Source organism: Helianthus annuus, chromosome 10 (assembly GCF_002127325.2).
Source record: "Helianthus annuus cultivar XRQ/B chromosome 10, HanXRQr2.0-SUNRISE, whole genome shotgun sequence".
NCBI lineage: Eukaryota > Viridiplantae > Streptophyta > Magnoliopsida > Asterales > Asteraceae > Helianthus > Helianthus annuus.
This window is the reverse complement of record NC_035442.2, coordinates 38,934,705-38,957,489: the sequence shown is the minus strand read 5'-3', so window position 1 is coordinate 38,957,489 and position 22,785 is coordinate 38,934,705. Positions and strand designations below refer to the sequence as shown.

Genomic DNA, 22,785 nt, shown 5'->3' with positions numbered 1-22,785 from the left:
CAAGCAAAACGAATTAAAACGGATTATTTGGATTCCCGACACATAGATCTTTGACCCCATACCCGACCATGTGGTAATAATATACTGTATCCCAAGCCCGTATAGGGAAAATAGGTTGCAAGCCAAGACAAATATATAAGCACAGCTGATATGACAAATAACTTAGCAAGGTTGCAATCTATTAGATGCCCTAATCTGGAATGAATGGTATAATAACCAATTAGATTGTTAACGGGTCCTATTCAAGTCATAGACTTGGACCGATTAACTTATAATTAACGAAAACGGTACGGTACGCTAGATTAAGCGGTGACCGGATAGAATGTAGCTTAAATCCTCACAAGTACTAAGACTTGTATAATATGGGTAAACATGATTACATTCTGGAATATAAAAGAAATTTGAAAGAGTTTGACCCAATTCGGTTAACTTACGTAAACTAAGTTACATATGCTAACCGTACGCGCATAGGCGGTATCAGATGATCGGATGAGCCATAAACAAGTTCATTATGCCAAAACACGTTAATTATGTTACCACGTCAATAGGTTATCCATTTCATAAGTTCATCATTGTTTAAAACCAAGTTATGCACCAAAAGGGCATTTTCGGCAAATTTAAGGCACAATATATGAACTTGGGTAAAAACCCGACAACTGATTATGATCAAGTAGTATAACCATAGAGGGTTATCCTGCACATATATATGATCATAATGAAACTCTAATTCATTAGCTAATATGGCTAATTCGGGTTAGAATCGAAAGTCAAAGCAGAAGTCAAACTGCTTGACTTTCGATTGCGAACCGAGGTGTAAACTGGAAATGACGGGCTGAACATGCTTAGACATGTTCTAATATTATTTACCAACTGATATAGTGTCAAAAACATGAGTTTAAACGTTTACAACTTCATTTTATAAGTTTTCCAAAAACTGCATTTTTGACTTTTTATTAAACATAACTTTGACCCGTCATTTGACCAACTTAACGTGATTTCCAGGAGGTGCCCTTTTAAGGGATTAACACCTACCTTATTACGATCATGTAGCCATGTTCGATTCGAACAATGGTTGGACCATAATGGCCTTAACCGAAAGTAAAAGCAAAGTCAATTTGCTTGACTTTCGGCTAAATACTTAGCCTATAAAATGAAAGAGCTAGGAAGGAATACTTGTATTCCAAAAGAAATATTGAACTCAAAGGAGGCTCCTTTTATGATCAGGAACACTCCAATAGCAGATAGAGAAGAGAAAAAAGGGAATTGAGCAAGGAACAAGTTCAACATATGGTGTTATTTATACTAGAGGATGATGCATAAGATTAATCCTGGTGTTAGGACATGATCTAGGATGTCTCCAGGTGTTAAGTGAGGTGTCAAGAGTTGCAAAAGAGCTCAAGGTCGCGAGATGGGTGGCACAAGGGTAGAATGGCTTGGCCTCCAAACAAAATCTGCCAGATACAGTCGTTACGGACTATAAGGGCCTCAGGCTTACGGTCCGTAAGCCCAGGGCCGACCCAATAGAAGAACCAGGTAAGGCTCGGTCCTAGGACGTCCAAAATAACAGGACCTCTAAATTTTTAAATGTTTTATATATTATATATGAAATGAGGATATTATGTGAACTTTCATTTTTAAAAATCATCTTATTGGCTTAATTTACTAGTAAACGTGTTGCTCTGTGTTCGTGAAAACGTCGTTTCGAATCCCACTGGCCACTTCTTAGTCTTTTTTTCTATTTGATGTTTCCCAATTTAACACATTAGACCTTGGCGGCCCTCCATAGCTTTTATTAACAACCCACTAAAGGCCCCTTTAGTTAGTAAACCCAAATCCAATCAAAATCAAAACTGCAATCCTACATTCAATTAACAACTGCAAGTACAAGTCCTAAAAATAGAAATCGGGTTTCCATTCTAAATCATTGGGTGCCATGTATCAAACCAAAATCGATTCTTATCTTATGTTAATTGATGATTGGAAGAACTTTAATTAATGTTTTTTAACTTCAATTTTAGGTGTATGTTTGTTTGTGAAGGTTATATTATAACTTTGAGTTTTGGATAATTTGTTGTTGTTTTACCGATTAGTTGTTTAGGAGATTTGCGCACAAAAACTAGAACTAAATTGTTAAGATTTGCACTTATACTAAAACATTGTACCTTTATGTATTGATGAGATATTCAGATTCTCAAATGTCAAGTTGTAAGTTTGTCGCAATTACTTAGTACCACTTCAATTTATGATAATGGTAAAATTAGAACATTATTTATTATTAATACTTAATGTATCATTTCTTTAACTTTAGTTGTCATTAAAACATTCCTTTTATACCGTAGAATCCTCATTATTTGACCCATTTATTTGTGACATATTTGACACGTTTTGATCGGCTTACTTGTGACATACTAGACCCGTTTTGAGTGGTTCATTTTTGTCTCTAGGGCCTTAATTTTTTCTTTCGCTTTGGGCCACCAAATTGGTAGGACCGGCCCTGCATAAGCCAGCTGAGCGCCCCTGGTTTTCCACTCCTTACGGACCGTAAGGACTAAAGCCTTGCGGTCCGTAACCGATTGCTAGTAACAATAATATTACATGCTTACGGTCCGTAAGCACATAAGGCTTCCGGTCGGTAAGTGTTACTCAGAGGCCAAAAAATTTGGCATGTTAACACATATGATCCCTTCACAACATTCTTCCATATAATTACACCATTAGTCCCTATCGCCAAACAACGTGGCATAAAATGAGAGTTTATTGGACACGTGTCATCATATAATTCGACACAAATATCTGAGGTGTTACATCCTCACCCCTTTAAAAGAAATCTCGCCCTCAAGATTTTATTCAAAAAGATGGGGTACTTTTGTCGCATATTGGACTCAACCTCCCATGTATACTCAGGGCCTCGACGGGCATCCCATTTAATTTTTACAATAGGAATCATCTTCCTTTGGAGCTGTTTAGCAGCTCAACTGTTTCGAAACCCAACTGTTTTTGTCAATCAAATTCAAAACCCAACTGTTTTAGTGTGTAATGGATCAATGACTTGGCTCGAATCAATAAACTAACATAATGGATTAATGAATAGGGTCTACATTTTTTATCTCACACAAAACCAACTTTATATTTTTTTGTGATTTTCGAATACGGCCCTAAATATATTATTATCATATCTTCAATTGTTTATCTTCTGGAAACCTTGTGCCTGACCTCCATGGAAGAATTTTACTCGAAACATATTAGGGTTTTCGCGTGTAACTAAATCAAATAAAAGTATGATTAACAACTTGGTACACATCAATAGTTTTGTTGCGTCTGTTAGTATACATGAGAATTTACCTTCAAATAATCTTGGAGTTGAGAAGAAGCACCCTTAAAAAATTTGGCAATAAACAATAGATTCATAACTTAATATAAATTTTGTCTAACCTATACATTGTTATTGTTCTTAAGGAACTACGCAAATTGTTAATATTATAGTAATATGTTATCGTCAGATTGAATGTTTAAAATGTTTCAGAATAAACAAAGCTCGTTAAAGTTGTGCAACACGTGAATTATAAGCAAGAAAAAGTAATTAGAATTTAAAAAAATTGACAATATAGGATTTTGTTTACTTTTGGATAATATATTTCTTTCGTACATAATATAGGAATATATTACTTTCATGTTTTCATTTTAATTTATGATAATATGATATTTCGTTTGATCATCATTAATATTAATCAGTAGACAAAAACTAGTTAACATTGTAATTTATGATTATCATGATTGTTTAATATTTATTTCTTTATCTTCGTAATGATATTGAGTTTGTGAATACTCTGAATAATCATCTTAATAAACTTTATATGGGTTTTAGAGCATTAATATCCTGGGAATCAAAATTTGTGTGTGGGTTTTTAAAATATAAAGAGTATAAAAAGTAGTTGTGAGTGGAGGAGAGAGAAAATGCTACTGTTCATCTGTATATTTAGGAGGACACTTGATGAAACAATGGTTAACCGGGCAGGGTTAACACACTGGTCTCGTCAAGAAGGGTTAATCCCTTCCTCTCGGAGATCGCTGGCTGGGTCACCGGTGGATGATCTCCTGCACAAGGAAACAAGCCGTGACTCGTAACAAGGAGGATGGGGTGGGGGGTGCTCCTTGTTACCACTCTCCGGCGTGAGAATCAGTAGTTTGCTTGGGAAGCAAAGCAAGATAATAGTAGTAGTTAGAGAGTTGTGAAGAGATAACTCAAACCTGGTTTGGGGTTGGTATTTATAGCCGAGGAGTGAAGGAGGAGATTGATGGATGGGCTGACGACGAGCTGCACCGTTGCAGGTGTGTCAGTCTCGCCGGCCGTGGGGGTTACGCCACGTCAGCCCATTGCTTTAATAGCTCTGACAGGGGACTGTCGCCGGCGCCACTTGCCTTGTGGTGTCAGCCACTTGCCTGGCGTGTCAGTCCACTTGTTGGATATGCAGGGTGCGGTGCGAGCCGCATCGCTGCATGCGGTAACGTCTGAAGTTACCGCGTCTCCTACTTGTGCTCAAGAAATACGCGAGATGCGGTGTTGGCCGCATCATCGTATGTGGAGACTATTTGCTCGCTTCCCTTGTCGTGACGAAAATGGCCATATGATGCGGTGCCAGCCGCATCGATATGTTCATCTTCTTTCGTACTTGGGTCAAGCTATTCATCTTCGAACCGAATGGGTTCGAAGGATGTGACCGCATGGGTGCGGTTTGCTTACTGGTAGGGGTTTGTTTGATGCGGGTAATGGTCGTTTTGGGACCATACCCCTTCAAGTCCCCCCAGTCTAGTGTTGCTACCTTGTGCAAGTTGCACATGGGAGGAGTACTGGACTTATGGTGTAGGAAGGTAGTTTGGTCGAACAATGTGGAGCAGCGTCAGCCCGCTTCTCCGCAGCAGACACGCGGGTAGTAAGGTCCGTAACTGCGACCTCCCGGGCCTGAACCTCAGCCTGTTACAAGAACAGCAAACAGTTCACTCGGTGAATATTTTCAAAAAAATAAAGACGAAAGCAACAACGTTAAAGAAACGTACCTGCAGGCTTTCAACAACTTTGCCTAAACGAATGCGCTCCGCATTCGCCTCTTCAAGAGCCTTAGAAGCACGGCTCTCCTTCTCTGCGGCCTCTTCATGGGCCTTTGAGGCACGAGCCCCGGCTGCTTTGGCCTCTTCAAGCGCCTTCAAGGCGTCGGCCTTCGCCTGCAGCGCCTTCACAGAAATGGCCTCAGCAGCAGCCTTCTCTTGGCTCAAGGTAGCATTCGCTGCCTTGGCATTTGTCAGCTCCTGCCGAGCATGAAACAGAATGTCATTCTGCTTAGCCCATGATGCATTCCACTTCTTGCGCTCATTGGACATTTTTTCATTCCAACTTTTGCGCTCATCAGCAAGAAGTTTAGCAAGGGTACGCACCTGTTTCAGCTGGGCAGCGGCAGCCCATTCAGAAGTCTGTTTCTGCTTTTCAAAAGCAGCCTTGTCCTTCTCGAGCTGCTCCGCACCCGCACGAGCAGCCTCGACCAACTTCTCGGCTTCCGCCCGCATACGAGCAGCCTCCTCCTCGCGGCGGCCCAGCACCTTATAATCTTCCAAAATGGCATTAGCCACAATGGAAGTCCCTACCAACATGGTCGAGAGCTGGTTTATACGCAGCTCCCGCGGTGCGGCACGAGCCCGCTCAACTTCAAATGGGGTCCCAAGACCGCCCAGGATCTCCCTGCAGGCCGCAGGGTCGTTAGCAATATCATCCCCCTGCAATACAGTCCAGGGGGGTCGATGATACAGCGTACTGCGATCCTGGGAGTAGGTGCGGTAGTAATACTCCAATTCAGACTCCCCAGGCTGAATTGGAGGCCCGTCATACCCCGCACCATCGGCCGACGAACTGGTACCCTTATCAACCGCAGACTTCTGCAGCCCAGCATCATGCTGCCGCGCTTCATCGCCAGTTTTTTGCGGTTCAGCATCAGCATGTTGCTTCCCGGTAGCAGTAAACCGCAAACTCAAATCGTCTCCCTCATTGGGAGAGATCAGGTTGTTGGACGAGTCGACAGTATCAAATATCTGGGCCGCAGCATTCTCTGCGGTACCCTCCTTCTGCACGGTTGACTCAGGTACCACCTTGACGGGAGGTGTCGATGGCACCTCCGCTCCACCCGCATCCATAGCACGCGGAGGGGACTCCGGAGCATCGAAGATAGAAAAATCTTCACCTTGACGCTCTGCAAAAAAGTCAGAGCTATCAGAACTAATTACACAACAGTTAAGACTCGATAGCCTACACTTACCAACGACAACCGCAGGTTTTTTCTGCGCCGGAGCAGACCTTTTGGTTACTAGCCTCCGACGTTTGGTTTCAACACCACCAGCAGCTTTCTGCTCTGGCCTCCTCTTCTCACCAATCACAGGGGGACCCGCAGCTGTCCCTCCCGCAGCCACCTCTTCTGCCTGCTTCTTCGCAGCACCAGAACGTGACTCCGCGGCTGTACTCAAACCCTCAAGGGTATCAGATACTATCACATAATCCTTGTGTCGACGAAAAGAGGAATGAGAGATACCTGCTGCCTGCGGCACCAGATGAGGCACAGTAGTGACCTCCTTTATCTTCTTTTGGCGAAAGCGCACGCCCTTCACAGTTTGCCTCTTAGGCACACCTTTCGCTTCAAGTAATGATGAAACAATGGTTAACCGGGCAGGGTTAACACACTGGTCTCGTCAAGAAGGGTTAATCCCTTCCTCTCGGAGATCGCTGGCTGGGTCACCGGTGGATGATCTCCTGCACAAGGAAACAAGCCGTGACTCGTAACAAGGAGGATGGGGTGGGGGGTGCTCCTTGTTACCACTCTCCGGCGTGAGAATCAGTAGTTTGCTTGGGAAGCAAAGCAAGATAATAGTAGTAGTTAGAGAGTTGTGAAGAGATACCTCAAACCTGGTTTGGGGTTGGTATTTATAGCCGAGGAGTGAAGGAGGAGATTGATGGATGGGCTGACGACGAGCTGCACCGTTGCAGGTGTGTCAGTCTCGCCGGCCGTGGGGGTTACGCCACGTCAGCCCATTGCTTTAATAGCTCTGACAGGGGACTGTCGCCGGCGCCACTTGCCTTGTGGTGTCAGCCACTTGCCTGGCGTGTCAGTCCACTTGTTGGATATGCAGGGTGCGGTGCGAGCCGCATCGCTGCATGCGGTAACGTCTGAAGTTACCGCGTCTCCTACTTGTGCTCAAGAAATACGCGAGATGCGGTGTTGGCCGCATCATCGTATGTGGAGACTATTTGCTCGCTTCCCTTGTCGTGACGAAAATGGCCATATGATGCGGTGCCAGCCGCATCGATATGTTCATCTTCTTTCGTACTTGGGTCAAGCTATTCATCTTCGAACCGAATGGGTTCGAAGGATGTGACCGCATGGGTGCGGTTTGCTTACTGGTAGGGGTTTGTTTGATGCGGGTAATGGTCGTTTTGGGACCATACCCCTTCAAGTCCCCCCAGTCTAGTGTTGCTACCTTGTGCAAGTTGCACATGGGAGGAGTACTGGACTTATGGTGTAGGAAGGTAGTGTGGCAGTCTGGAGAAAATTTTAGGCCAGATCAAACTGGTGATCAGGTAAAAAATCCGGCTATGCCTCTTCCGTACCGGTGAAGGGGTTTCGCTTGATGCGAAATTCTCAGCCGTTGCATGTCATCAGGTAGGTTGCCACCTGTTGTTGTGTTGAAGGCCTGTTAGGGACCTTCATAGTAATGCTGCACAAACTTCGAACCAACCTCTTGGATGGTGGTTCGAAGGTTTGCACATGTTTCGAACCTCTTGGAGGTGGTTTCTTCTTCGAACCATTTGCCAGAATGGTGCACGAAGAAGAAAAGAAAAACTTGTAAACCAACCTTTGCGGTCGGTTTTGAAGGTTTTGGATGTTGTGTTAGAACTTTGCTCAAGTTCTATGTTCAGCATCCTATGATGAGATGACCATCCCTTTTTTGTGGGGTGTTCATGTTCGTCTTGATAGCTCTCAAGTAACCGTACGTTCTTTGCGGTTACTTCGTTGCGTCTTGATAGCTCTCAAGTAACCGCACTAGCCCAAAAACAAGCAATGGGGAAACACCTTTCAGCCTCGTCTACGGGTCTGAAGCGGTGATACCCGCGGAAATGGGCCTCCCATCTCCTAGAATGTTGGCTATCGAAAAATGATGAAACAATGGTTAACCGGGCAGGGTTAACACACTGGTCTCGTCAAGAAGGGTTAATCCCTTCCTCTCGGAGATCGCTGGCTGGGTCACCGGTGGATGATCTCCTGCACAAGGAAACAAGCCGTGACTCGTAACAAGGAGGATGGGGTGGGGGGTGCTCCTTGTTACCACTCTCCGGCGTGAGAATCAGTAGTTTGCTTGGGAAGCAAAGCAAGATAATAGTAGTAGTTAGAGAGTTGTGAAGAGATACCTCAAACCTGGTTTGGGGTTGGTATTTATAGCCGAGGAGTGAAGGAGGAGATTGATGGATGGGCTGACGACGAGCTGCACCGTTGCAGGTGTGTCAGTCTCGCCGGCCGTGGGGGTTACGCCACGTCAGCCCATTGCTTTAATAGCTCTGACAGGGGACTGTCGCCGGCGCCACTTGCCTTGTGGTGTCAGCCACTTGCCTGGCGTGTCAGTCCACTTGTTGGATATGCAGGGTGCGGTGCGAGCCGCATCGCTGCATGCGGTAACGTCTGAAGTTACCGCGTCTCCTACTTGTGCTCAAGAAATACGCGAGATGCGGTGTTGGCCGCATCATCGTATGTGGAGACTATTTGCTCGCTTCCCTTGTCGTGACGAAAATGGCCATATGATGCGGTGCCAGCCGCATCGATATGTTCATCTTCTTTCGTACTTGGGTCAAGCTATTCATCTTCGAACCGAATGGGTTCGAAGGATGTGACCGCATGGGTGCGGTTTGCTTACTGGTAGGGGTTTGTTTGATGCGGGTAATGGTCGTTTTGGGACCATACCCCTTCAACACTGTTCACCCATTATAATTTTTTAATATATATTGAAAGTGGTTGTGAGTAAAGGAGAGAAAAAAATTTAATGATAAAGCCATAAAGGTATAAAAATATTATTTAATAAAGTATTTGTTTTTAATAGAAATATATTGATATATGAGTTGTTTTTTAGTGGAATGTATGTATAATTTTAGAGAGCTGGATGTGAATGCTCTTATATAATTTGTGTTTGTTTTTAATTTTGTCTTCTCTATTATGCGTTAGGATATTATTATCCGTTTTTTTGGTTTAATATATTTGCTTTTAGAAAAACTAATGAGTTGACAATTGACGTTAATGTGTCATTTATTTTTAATATATGCAATTTACTATTATTAAATATTGATAAATAGTTAAAAAAATATTTTTGTGAACAACATGGTTATTAAAAAAAACAATCAAAACAGACACATCTTCCCCATGTGCTCATCAAGTCTCCTACCAAACAAATCTAACAAGGAGCATTTCTCTCAGGTTGATAAAAATAACCTAGACTTTGCAAAACCAAATGATCTTTTTGATAGTTTTTACTACTGGAAAACACTTTAAACACATTTATATATACTTTGATACACAATTTAAAAAAATAAACTTGATATAGAAAAATAATTTATTTTGGTGGGGCATATGTCATTTTCCTTTTTATAATCCCATCATAACCAAAGTCCAGGCCTAAGTTTGAAAATTTGTCCATGCCCATTACTTTTTCAGACCAGAATTTCTTACAACATTGAAAACTGAATCCAACAATACACTTTTGTCCCCATGCATTATCACTTGTACCCCCTCTGCTTTTCATCACTTTGTCTCTTCCTTTATTTCTATTTCCTTCTACATCTTCTCTTCTAATTTTCCCTTATCTCATCACATTACTTTACTTTCGTACAAATGAACCAAATTATTTTACACTAGATAGGGTAAATGGATATCACATTTAAATATTCACGTTGTGGCGGGGGCGTAACATGCTAAGTAGCTCTAATGTTATACCACTGATCAATACCAGAAAGGTTCGTGTAAAAAAATAAAAATGTAATATAAAACCGAACGAAAAGTAGAGGATGAAACAATGTTGAAACACACACTCTAAACGTAAAACATAGAAAACAATAACTAAGTTGTTTTAGAACCGCGCGCTGCGACAGGGTGTTAAACAGGAAAACTACGCACTAAAACATTGAATCACAGTATGATCACACACGTACGTTGCAGCATGTTAACTCACAAATTTGACAAAAACGTAATACAAAAAATCTGTATGGGGTTAAAAGTGATTGGTTAAAATGTAAAAAATATAAAAGTATGGAGTTAAGAGTAAAAATGTAACGCCCCAAAACCGAATTATTAAATTTGTTAGTAAGGCCCCATGTCTAATAAAATAGAATGTAGTAACTAGGTTATTGAACCTAGTTAAATGCTTAGTCAAAACAAACAAGGACATGAAATTGGATTAATTATGAGCAAGTGTCAAACATGAGGGGGTGGTTTTGAATAAATGGAAATATTAAATATAAAACAAAAATAAAAACCACAAACACACACACCTGGACGTGTGTGTGTGTGTGTTCGATCAGAGAGGAGAAAGAAAAGGGGGAAACCCCTCATGAACCCTAATCAACAAATTGGATGCGAATTGGGCTGAATTCGAACTTGCATGAGCCCTAAAAGTGATTATCTAAGCAAGCTTTAGCCAAGGTATGCCTTAATTTCTAGTTTTGATGAACAACCATGAAGTGGGTTTTGATGAATGTGTGAGTTTGATCCAAATTAGGATGAAAGTTTACTATTGCTATCATGTTTGAGTGAATCATGGCTAAATTTCGGTTGTCATAGTGATTTGGAATGGAACCTATGTCAATAAGCATGAGAATAGTCATGATGAATATGTGTATGTTGATGATTATGTTGATGCATGGGATATGTGGTAGGTTTTGATGATAACATGATGCAAAATTTATGACAAAGTGATCTTGCTTGAATATGGAAAGAATATGCTTGAATTACTTGTACATTATGCATAAATGTTAGTACGCACGCCTAGTGTTTGATGAAATGTCTAGGCGAAGCTAGAAAGTAAAATTATTGCAAGAATTTGGTAATTTGGTGTAGAATGTGATAATGTTATGTTAGATAGTTAAGTTAGCATGAGATACGTGTTTTGGACGGAATACATGTGAGTAGTTAGTTGATGAGATGGTTCCGTGAAAGTATGCATTAGGAATAAGTATCTGATGCTTGAAAAGGGTGCACACCATGAGACGGACTAGTGGCTTAATGGTAATTTAGGATGAGCATGTACTAAGTGAAGAAGTTGTGAGCTACTAGTTAAGTATGATGTTACGTTTCATTAAAATGGTTAACTTGGTATGTAGTTGTCAAATGTAGGATTATGGAAATGTAAGTATGTGTAAATTGATTTTGTATAACTAGGTGATTGTGTGTTTCATGTGTCATATAACATCATATAAGTTGGAGGTTATATGCTAGAAGGTTGACTTCCTGAAAGTCAACCGATAATTTATAACATGGTAAAGTATTTGACACAAATATAGGAGGTTAAGTCGAAAGTTCATATATAAACCATTGACTTCTGAAAGTCAACTATGCACAAGAAGCATAACTAGACTTGTTGCCATAATTGTAAGATTTTAGAAAGTCATATGGTCTATGTTATATCAATACATGCTATATAGAATGACATGATGAATTATATGAGCTTAAAAGGATGTGATTTTGAATATATGCCTTATGTTTGTTAGAATTGACTAATGAAGGTCAAATGTGAGATATGCATTTGTTATGATTGTTGATATGTAATATCTCGTATGCTAACAAGAATGTAAATGTGGTGACATGTATGGATAAGCATTTAGTCAAGGTGATGTAAGCACGGAAGGCACAAGGGTCAAAAGGACACAAGAAAGCGAACACGGATACGGACGCAAAAAGGTAAGTGAAATCCGACTCACTTCTTAGTATACATAAGAACTTATTCTGGATATTAAATGAAGGGAAGTCATGTATGGTGTGAAATGATTGAAAGTAATAAGATAACTATTGATCTAGATAGTCGAAGGTAGTTTATGGGACCAAACGGGTCGAATAAATAAGAATAAGCGAGGTAATGGTAATAATACGGGTAATGATTAAGGACCCGGGGAAAGAATCTTAGTCTAATATGTGAGGAATTGTTTTACGGATGTTTAGGAACAAGTTTCAAGTGAAACGGATGCAAAACGAGCAAGTTATGCATATTTTAGTTCTTAAAAAGGAAGGCTGATTCAGGGGCCACCGTAAGCTACGGTAGCCACCGTAGCTTACGGTGGGAGCTGGGGACTTCTTTCTGCCGTAAGGCAGTATAAGGCTGCCGTAAGACATCAGGGGCCACCGTAAGCTACGGTAGCCACCGTAGCTTACGGTGGAGGTCAGGTACAAATGTATAGTTTGAGGTTTTCTTTGTTTTTCCTTCGAATTCGGACCCCGTGAACCCATTCCAAGCCTTGTTAAGCTTCTATAATGATCCTTAACCCTACTAAATGGCTTGGTAAGTTATGGATGAGTATGAAACTCATTTTTAAGAACCGAAACATACCCGATAGATATTTTGAAGACGTTTAAGATGTGCGAGCAAGATCGGGGTATGTAAGCGTGTATGCGGGGTAACGAATTAAGTACGTGGGTATGTAGGTATGTATGTATGTATGTATGTATGTATGTATGTATGTATGTATGTATGTATGTATGTATGTATGTATGTATGTATGTATGTATGTATGTATGTATGTATGTATGTATGTATGTATGTATGTATGTATGTATGTATGTATGTATGTATGTATGTATGTATGTATGTATGTATGTATGTATGTGTGCATGTATGGATTTCACTATTGAATGTATGTATGTGTATAATTATGTTTCGATTTTAAGTATGGGTGTAAGTATGTAGATATGTACATAGGTAAGTATATATGAAGGTGCATATGCCTGTAGGTGTGAATATATATATATATATATATATATATATATATATGCGGATGCTAGTATGCATGTATAACCGAATGCAAGAAGGTAAGCACGTATGTTCATACGATTTCAATATAATCGTGTATTGATGCAAATAACAGTGTACCTTGAGTATGAACAATAATACAGGTACAATGATGAAGTCTCTTTGGAGAATGGATACTCAGATGGAAATGCCTAGTTACAAAGGGATAATGGAGTAGAAAGTAAGAGTGTATGAAACTTGTTACGTTCATGTTGTGTACTAATGCTCGAAATTGTATGGTAAGTGTAGGTCGTACAAGCCACCGTGGATCATTGAGGAGAGGAGATCGAAGGCGAGTCACAAGATAGATTGTACGGGAATACTTGACTATGTAAAATGATAGTTTCAAGTTATGCTTTTATTTTGTAATTATATACAAAAGATAGTTTTATTGTAAGAAATTTTATAGTACGAATTTCCGCTGCGTCTTTTCAGTAAAAGCGTGTTAGGGTGTTACAAGTTGGTATCAGAGCCCTGGTTTGAGAGAATCAAGTAGAAGGAGGTAAATGCTTGAACTCAAACCGGTGTGCTCTCGTGACTAAGGACCCGTACAATCTAAGACTCGATCAAGATCTAGGGGCAGAAGCCAAGGTAAGTATGTGCTTAAGTATGTGTTTGAAGATAACTAACAGTATGTTATGTGTAAGGTCAGCATGATTGCTTGGAAAGGATGAATCGTAAATGCGGTCTAACGATGGCACCAAGGTATATAATATGACATATTGACCGAGGTACGTAAATTTAACTTATTGGTGCATGAAATGGTATGTTTAAGCAAGTAAAAGAAAATTTCAAATGAAATATAATAATGACAGAGTAAGGAAGTTTTGAAAATGTTACACGTGCCGAAACTTAATTCTGCGGACATAAGGTGGCGATTACGCGAAGGCACGAAACTAGTATGTGGATTGTGTACCTGGCCAGTACACAAGAAACATATGACGTTCGTGAGACCGTGATAATTGTTACAGGTATGTCCGTTAGAATTAGGTAGTAGGTGGACGTGGGGGGGGGGGGGGGATGAAAGGAAATGTAAGACTTTCAGGAATGAAATATGAATGATCTGTTGAATCCGCGAGACGGATTCAACGCGTGTAGGAATGAAAGATATGAATAGAATGTTTGAATCCGTGAGACGGATTCAAGAAATAAAAGGCTCGAATGGAATGTTTGAATCCGCAAGACGGATTCAAGGAATGAAATGCTGAAATGACATGCTTGAATCTGCGAGACAGATTCAAATCATAGAAAGAAGAAAATGAATGAATAGTAGGTTAGAAGCCGCAGGACAGATTTAAAAACATATGAAGGATAAAATTTACCCACATTAGAATTATGTCAATAATTGACCGTAGTTATGTTAAACGAGTTCTATGAGTAAATGTAAAGTAAATGAACAAAGGAATGATCGTAATGGGCACGCAAAGCTAAGTTTTAAAATGAAAGAAAGAAGTTTTAAACCCGTTATGTGTAGATGTTCTAGAAATCCACTCTTAGGAGTCAGAATGAATGACGGGCTATGACCCAGACAAAGAATTAAGTATGAACAGGAGGGGCAAGTTTGTTAAGAATATCAAAATGATGTAATGGATGTTTCTGTAAGTAAGCATGAATGGAAGGAAGTACGAATGTGTACCTCGATGCATCTATGATGGGTAAGAAAATCCAGTTTAACCTTAAAAGGGTCAAACTGCGAAGGCTGACGAAATAAGTAACTAAAATGAAAGAATTGCGTGTAAGAAATGGAATGTAAAATATGTATAGCATGTACGCAGGAAATATGTAACAGAATTTTAGGTGACTAATCACCTAGTAGACTCAGTATTTGAATGAGATATGCTAACCGCCAATTTTGTAGGTGGTGATGTTAAGATCTTTGGTGTGATGAAACCAACAGAATTGGTGAAGGGATGTGTTCGAATGGAGGCACATTACATGGATGAATGGAATCTAGCCTGGTCTGGCTAGTACTCGTGAAGAAGGTGGACAGATCTGATTTACAGATCGTTGTAGTATGGAATGAAATCGAGGTAAATAAAGTGTTTTAATTTATGACGGATAAGTATGAATTAACAAATCGAAATCGCCCTGCAAATTGAGTGGTGAAAGGAGTATGGTATAGTATGGAATGGTTAATTCCTTATAATTAACATAAGGAGAGAACCATGTCATTGAGAATTACGTTTTATAAATTATGAGCGAAACCTTCGGGTATGGGTTAGACTCTCGTATGAAGAACCTATATGATGCGTTTGTGTAGACAACTATAATGATGCATGAATTGAGAAGAATAGTAATGTAGGACAAATGAGGTAAGTTGAAGACAAAGTATGAGAAACATGAACTTACTAGTAAGGAATGGTGTTGAGATTATGTCAAATTTTTAGTTTTTGAGTATGATTGTCAACTATAGTATTTCGAATATGTTAGTGTGAGTTGAAATGGTGATACATGTGCATATATGTAATTAGTTGATCATGTACTTAAGTACATGTGTGTCTTTCACCATGATTATGAAATGTAAATAGTATCATTGGTGTGGCCGACTAGGTTTAGATGAGTACATGATCATATGATGAGGGTATGTAGGCAAGATGATTGACTTTCTGAAAAGTCAACAATGTATGAATTTGTACGACATGTTTACTTAAGTAGATTAAACAATGCAGGAATTAAGGGTAGTTGTAATGTCAAGATGAATGGGATAATCTGAAGGTAACGTATAGATACGTGTGATACAAGTAACTATAGAAATATAAAATGATGTCAAGCTGGTAGCTAAAATATGTATAGGTGACTATGACTTAATAGTTTTGTTGCGATAACAAAACAAGAACTAAACGTTATAGGATATACGAATAGAATGTAATTTTAAGAAATGAAATGAAGGTATTAGACCCGTCATAAACGGATCATATGAATGAAAGTGTTAGTACAAGTTTGTGTAAATATGAATATTGACCTGTTGCAAACGGTCATGGAAATGAGAATGTTATGTGAAAGTATAGTATGGATAGTAAGAGCTTATTAGGAATAAGTCAGTTATATGAATGATTTATGAAACAAGGACGGGTAGTTACCTATCATGATAAGGTACCAGTCAAAGTTAGACATATATGTGTATGTATAGATTTCGAAATAAGGATTGTGTAGTTGACGAAAATAATAAGAATGTTGTGGTAAACAAAAAGATATATAATGCACATGATATATGGGTATTAGAATGATGAATGAACCAATAGCTAAGAAATGGGTTAGAAGCTAGCGCTATTAGTGTCTAATAGAAGTGAGAAAGGTTTCGGGGACGAAACCTCTTTTAAGGAGGGTAGATTTGTAACGCCCCAAAACCGAATTATTAAATTTGTTAGTAAGGCCCCATGTCTAATAAAATAGAATGTAGTAACTAGGTTATTGAACCTAGTTAAATGCTTAGTCAAAACAAACAAGGACATGAAATTGGATTAATTATGAGCAAGTGTCAAACATTAGGGGGTGGTTTTGAATAAATGGAAATACTAAATATAAAACAAAAATAAAAACCACAAACACACACACCTGGACGTGTGTGTGTGTGTGTTCGATCAGAGAGGAGAAAGAAAAGGGGGAAACCCCTCATGAACCCTAATCAACAAATTGGATGCGAATTGGGCTGAATTCGAACTTGCATGAGCCCTAAAAGTGATTATCTAAGCAAGCTTTAGCCAAGGTATGCCTTAATTTCTAGTTTTGATGAACAACCATGAAGTGGGTTTTGATGAATGTGTGAGTTTGATCCAAATTAGGATGAAAGTTTACTATTGCTATCATGTTTGAGTGAATCATGGCTAAATTTCGGTTGTCATAGTGATTTGGAATGAAACCTATGTCAATAAGCATGAGAATAGTCATGATGAATATGTGTATGTTGATGATTATGTTGATGCATGGGATATGTGGTAGGTTTTGATGATAACATGATGCAAAATTTATGACAAAGTGATCTTGCTTGAATATGGAAAGAATATGCTTGAATTACTTGTACATTATGCATAAATGTTAGTACGCACGCCTAGTGTTTGATGAAATGTCTAGGCGAAGCTAGAAAGTAAAATTATTGCAAGAATTTGGTAATTTGATGTAGAATGTGATAATGTTATGTTAGATAGTTAAGTTAGCATGAGATACGTGTTTTGGACGGAATACATGTGAGTAGTTAGTTGATGAGATGGTTCCGTGAAAGTATACATTAGGAATAAGTATCCGATGCTTGAAAAGGGTGCACACCATGAGACGGACTAGTGGCTTAATGGTAATTTAGGATGAGCATGTACTAAGTGAAGAAGTTGTGAGCTACTAGTTAAGTATGATGTTACGTTTCATTAAAATGGTTAACTTGGTATGTAGTTGTCAAATGTAGGATTATGGAAATGTAAGTATGTGTAAATTGATTTTGTATAACTAGGTGATTGTGTGTTTCATGTGTCATATAACATCATATAAGTTGGAGGTTATATGCTAGAAGGTTGACTTCCTGAAAGTCAACCGATAATTTATAACATGGTAAAGTATTTGACACAAATATAGGAGGTTAAGTCGAAAGTTCATATATAAACCATTGACTTCTGAAAGTCAACTATGCACAAGAAGCATAACTAGACTTGTTGCCATAATTGTAAGATTTTAGAAAGTCATATGGTCTATGTTATATCAATACATGCTATATAGAATGACATGATGAATTATATGAGCTTAAAAGGATGTGATTTTGAATATATGCCTTATGTTTGTTAGAATTGACTAATGAAGGTCAAATGTGAGATATGCATTTGTTATGATTGTTGATATGTAATATCTCGTATGCTAACAAGAATGTAAATGTGGTGACATGTATGGATAAGCATTTAGTCAAGGTGACGTAAGCACGGAAGGCACAAGGGTCAAAAGGACATAAGAAAGCGAACACGGATACGGACGCAAAAAGGTAAGTGAAATCCGACTCACTTCTTAGTATACATAAGAACTTATTCTGGATATTAAATGAAGGGAAGTCATGTATGGTGTGAAATGATTGAAAGTAATAAGATAACTATTGATCTAGATAGTCGAAGGTAGTTTATGGGACCAAACGGGTCGAATAAATAAGAATAAGCGAGGTAATGGTAATAATACGGGTAATGATTAAGGACCCGGGGAAAGAATCTTAGTCTAATATGTGAGGAATTGTTTTACGGATGTTTAGGAACAAGTTTCAAGTGAAACGGATGCAAAACGAGCAAGTTATGCATATTTTAGTTCTTAAAAAGGAAGGCTGATTCAGGGGCCACCGTAAGCTACGGTGGCCACCGTAGCTTACGGTGGGAGCTGGGGACTTCTTTCTGCCGTAAGGCAGTATAAGGCTGCCGTAAGACATCAGGGGCCACCGTAAGCTACGGTAGCCACCGTAGCTTACGGTGGAGGTCAGGTACAAATGTATAGTTTGAGGTTTTCTTTGTTTTTCCTTCGAATTCGGACCCCGTGAACCCATTCCAAGCCTTGTTAAGCTTCTATAATGATCCTTAACCCTACTAAATGGCTTGGTAAGTTATGGATGAGTATGAAACTCATTTTTAAGAACCGAAACATACCCGATAGATATTTTGAAGACGTTTAAGATGTGCGAGCAAGATCGGGGTATGTAAGAGTGTATGCGGGGTAACGAATTAAGTACGTGGGTATGTAGGTATGTATGTATGTATGTATGTATGTATGTATGTATGTATGTATGTATGTATGTATGTATGTATGTATGTATGTATGTATGTATGTATGTATGTATGTATGTATGTATGTATGTATGTATGTATGTATGTATGTATGTATGTATGTATGTATGTATGTATGTATGTATGTATGTATGTATGTATGTATGTATGTATGTATGTGTATAATTATGTTTCGATTTTAAGTATGGGTGTAAGTATGTAGATATGTACATAGGTAAGTATATATGAAGGTGCATATGCCTGTAGGTGTGAATATATATATATATATATGCGGATGCTAGTATGCATGTATAACCGAATGCAAGAAGGTAAGCACGTATGTTCATACGATTTCAATATAATCGTGTATTGATGCAAATAACAGTGTACCTTGAGTATGAACAATAATACAGGTACAATGATGAAGTCTCTTTGGAGAATGGATACTCAGATGGAAATGCCTAGTTACAAAGGGATAATGGAGTAGAAAGTAAGAGTGTATGAAACTTGTTACGTTCATGTTGTGTACTAATGCTCGAAATTGTATGGTAAGTGTAGGTCGTACAAGCCACCGTGGATCATTGAGGAGAGGAGATCGAAGGCGAGTCACAAGATAGATTGTACGGGAATACTTGACTATGTAAAATGATAGTTTCAAGTTATGCTTTTATTTTGTAATTATATACAAAAGATAGTTTTATTGTAAGAAATTTTATAGTACGAATTTCCGCTGCGTCTTTTCAGTAAAAGCGTGTTAGGGTGTTACAAAAAAAATTAGGATAAAAAAGATAAAAAATTAAAAACCAAAAGTGAGTACAACCCACCAAACATATAAGTACAACCCCTTATTCCTACAAGTGTTAATTTGTAGTTTAAAAGTAATTTATGATTAAAAATGAAAAAAACAAAGATAAAAAAAAACCTAAATATGAGTACAACCCACCAAACATATGGGCATAATCCTCCATGCCTACAAATGTTACAAATTGATAGTATATAAATGCTTAAAAAATCACATAACGAGTCATATAACTCATGTTTCATAGTAAAGTAAAATCATCGAGTTGTGCATAGTTTTGGTATCAAACTACTTTGAAATGTTCACTTAATTGGTTTGTAATTTATAAGAAGGTGATGTTCGGGTTTCAGATTTGATCAAAAGTTATAGAAATGACTATGATAAACTGTAACTATTTAGGTCATATACACATAAAAGCATTCACAATTGAGTCTCCATCTTTATATTGATCTCTAAAATTTGAAGATTTCTTACATTTAGTTGGTTTGTAACTTATAAGCAAGTGATGTTCGGGTTTCTGATTTGATCAAAAGTTACGAAAATGACTACAAGAAACTGTAACTCTTTAGGTCATATAGTGTTTACATTTGAGTCTCCATCTTTATATTTGATCTCTAAAATTTAAAGAATTCTTACATTTTGCATCTCCATCTTCAATAAGTTAAAGTTTTATGAATAGTGATTCTTCAAATATTGATATCCACTATTCATCATCTATATAAATGTTTGTAAGTATCTGAAAAAATAAAAACAATAATAAAATAAGTGTTTGTTAGTGATACAAAAATAGAGTTGTAGAGTAAGATATGATAGGTTAAACAAAATTTAGAGAAAAATGATATTTAGTTAAATTATGAAAATGAATATTCTGTTGTGAATGCTCTAACTCCTAACAACTTCGTGTACATATTATGCACTATCACGCTATGTTAATATCCTTAAACTATCTCCAATGTTATGTGTGCCTTTGGCGTCCTTAGATGCCCCCGCGTCATCTATCACATAATAATATCCTTACAAATCTTTAAAAATTTTAATTTCATCTCTAACCTTACAAATATCCTTACCATCCTTAATTTTTATCTCATCACCTACTATTACACTCAATACTTAAATAAAACCTTTTTCTTTTTACTTTGGGCCCGTCTTATCCCATGAACTAGGGCAAACCCATGCCCTTCTGTAAGGGTATCTCACCTAAAGACTTCTTAGAGCGTATACAACAATAAACTAAATCCAAACTCCAAATTGTCTAGTCAGCATACCACATAAAATCCAAAGCACCACTATCCAAACCCTCACGTTTTCCTCCAACAATAAACCATTTCAAACCTCCACTTCATCACTTACTTTTCTTTGTATTTAAACTTATATATATTTTCTGTAGATTTCGAAGAGGGCGAGCTTGTCAAACGGCTTCCGCTCCTTGCCCCGGAACTCGATGTTGGCCACCGCCACCCGGTTTTCGTGACGTAATAGGCTTTAAAACGGTCAAGCTTCGGTCGTAGCTCGCATCACTTGTGTTGGCACGCGTTTAAATTGTGCCGGTCATTCCCCACGTTGTGCCGATAGCTAGCGAAAGCTTCCGGCCAGTAACGGGTCTCACCGGGTTGGCGGCCCTTCATCGCGTTGTGCCGGTATCAAGTGTGGGTAGCGGGTTCGGGTAGGTGGAGTGAAGGGTTGGGGTAGCGATGTGGACATGAGTTGGGGTTGGGTTTTATAGTGAGTTGCCAAACGGTTATTTTTTAAAATTTTAACCTAGCCGCTATGGCCTAGCCAACCAAGCCAATGAGAGCCGGCCATGGAGGACCTAGCGCCAAACGGTTATTTTTTAAAATTTAAACCTAGCCGCTATGGCCTAGCCAACCCAGCCAATGAGAGCCGGCCACGGAGGACCGCTAGGCATGCCCAACGCCCGGGCTGAAACTCCAGCCCAAGGGGTGACGCCGAAACTCAAACCCACCCGCGGTGGTGACTTGGGCATTTGTACCCAAATCACGGCCCAACCCTCGCCCCATACCTCATAGTCTAATAAATGAATATAAGGTATTGCTCAATATTAAAATTTTAACCTAGCCGCTATGGCCTAGCCAACCAAGCCAATGAGAGTCGGCCATGGAGGACCTAGCGCCAAACGGTTATTTTTTAAAATTTAAACCTAGCCGCTATGGCCTAGCCAATGAGAGCCGACCACGGAGGACCGCTAGGCATGCCCAACGCCTGGGCTGAAACTCCCGCCGAATGGGCGACGCGGAAACCCAAACCCACCCGGGGTGGTGACTTGGGCATTTGTACCCAAACCACGACCCAACCCTCACCCCATACCTCATAGTCTAATAAATGAATATAAGATATATTTAAAAAATGAAAACTGAATGACACTGTTCATTCAGTTTTCATTTTATCATATAGTAATAATAGTAATAGTAATAGTAATAATTGTCCAAATCATTAAGGGTTTTTTATTTAAATCAACTTTTTTAATTAATACAAAGTCACACACACAAGGGCCCACCCTCTCCCCACTAGACTAGTCCGTTTACCGGACTCCACCTCCACCGAACAGGCCCAACTCAGCCCCTTTAATGCCACACCACGTCTGCTTTGATGGTTTGAAGAACATACAGCATCTTCAAAATGCGTTGGAGATGCCCTTAAAATGAATGAACTCCAATTGTAAGGGTTTCCAAGGACTTGATTTCCCCTGATTTGTGATGACCCATTAGAGATAGCTTTTAGTAGTGGCATCAACCTTTTCTCACAATAATTAAAAGTTACGTTACGTAGAGGTTTTCCATTTTTAACCAAGCAACTCTCTCTCCCTCGTGACCTTTCTTCTTCCGGCCGCCGGGTGGCTCGACGGAGAAGAAGATTCTCTGGTTAGCGAATAAGGTCGCCCTCTTCGGCTGGACCTTTCTCTCTAACCCGATTTCGACTCTCCCATTCGCCATTTGGGACCGGTTCTTCTTGTGGTTTCTTTTGTCTGGTGGCTCGACGAAGAGTAGGCGATCGGCATAGAGTGTGAGGATCCTTGGTCTTTTGTGTTCTATTTGGACCTCTTCGTCCTTCCTCTCTATTCTGTTTTTCCCGTCTCTTCCATTCGCTAGCTGGAAAAAGGAACCATACCCCCGCTTTCTGTTTCACATGGAGGGCGACGATGGGCCGTGGGAGGTCCAGAACAGTAATCGAAGA

The 22,785-nt window shown here is 39.3% G+C and overlaps 1 protein-coding gene across 1 annotated transcript in view; it reads right to left on the bottom strand.

Moving 5' to 3' along the window:
- LOC118482610 (uncharacterized abhydrolase domain-containing protein DDB_G0269086-like) overlaps positions 1-22,544 on the bottom strand; it is a 31,681-nt gene extending 9,137 nt beyond the window's left edge. Inside the window, exons 1-5 of the mRNA XM_035978168.1 lie at positions 22,399-22,544; positions 22,219-22,345; positions 6,303-6,468; positions 5,056-6,236; positions 4,885-4,972 (exon numbers count right to left, since the gene is read on the bottom strand). Of these exons, the coding sequence (XP_035834061.1) occupies positions 4,885-4,972; positions 5,056-6,236; positions 6,303-6,468; positions 22,219-22,345; positions 22,399-22,544 (1,708 nt within the window). The remainder of the gene's footprint in view (positions 1-4,884; positions 4,973-5,055; positions 6,237-6,302; positions 6,469-22,218; positions 22,346-22,398) is intronic.
- Positions 22,545-22,785: the final 241 nt, after the last annotated feature.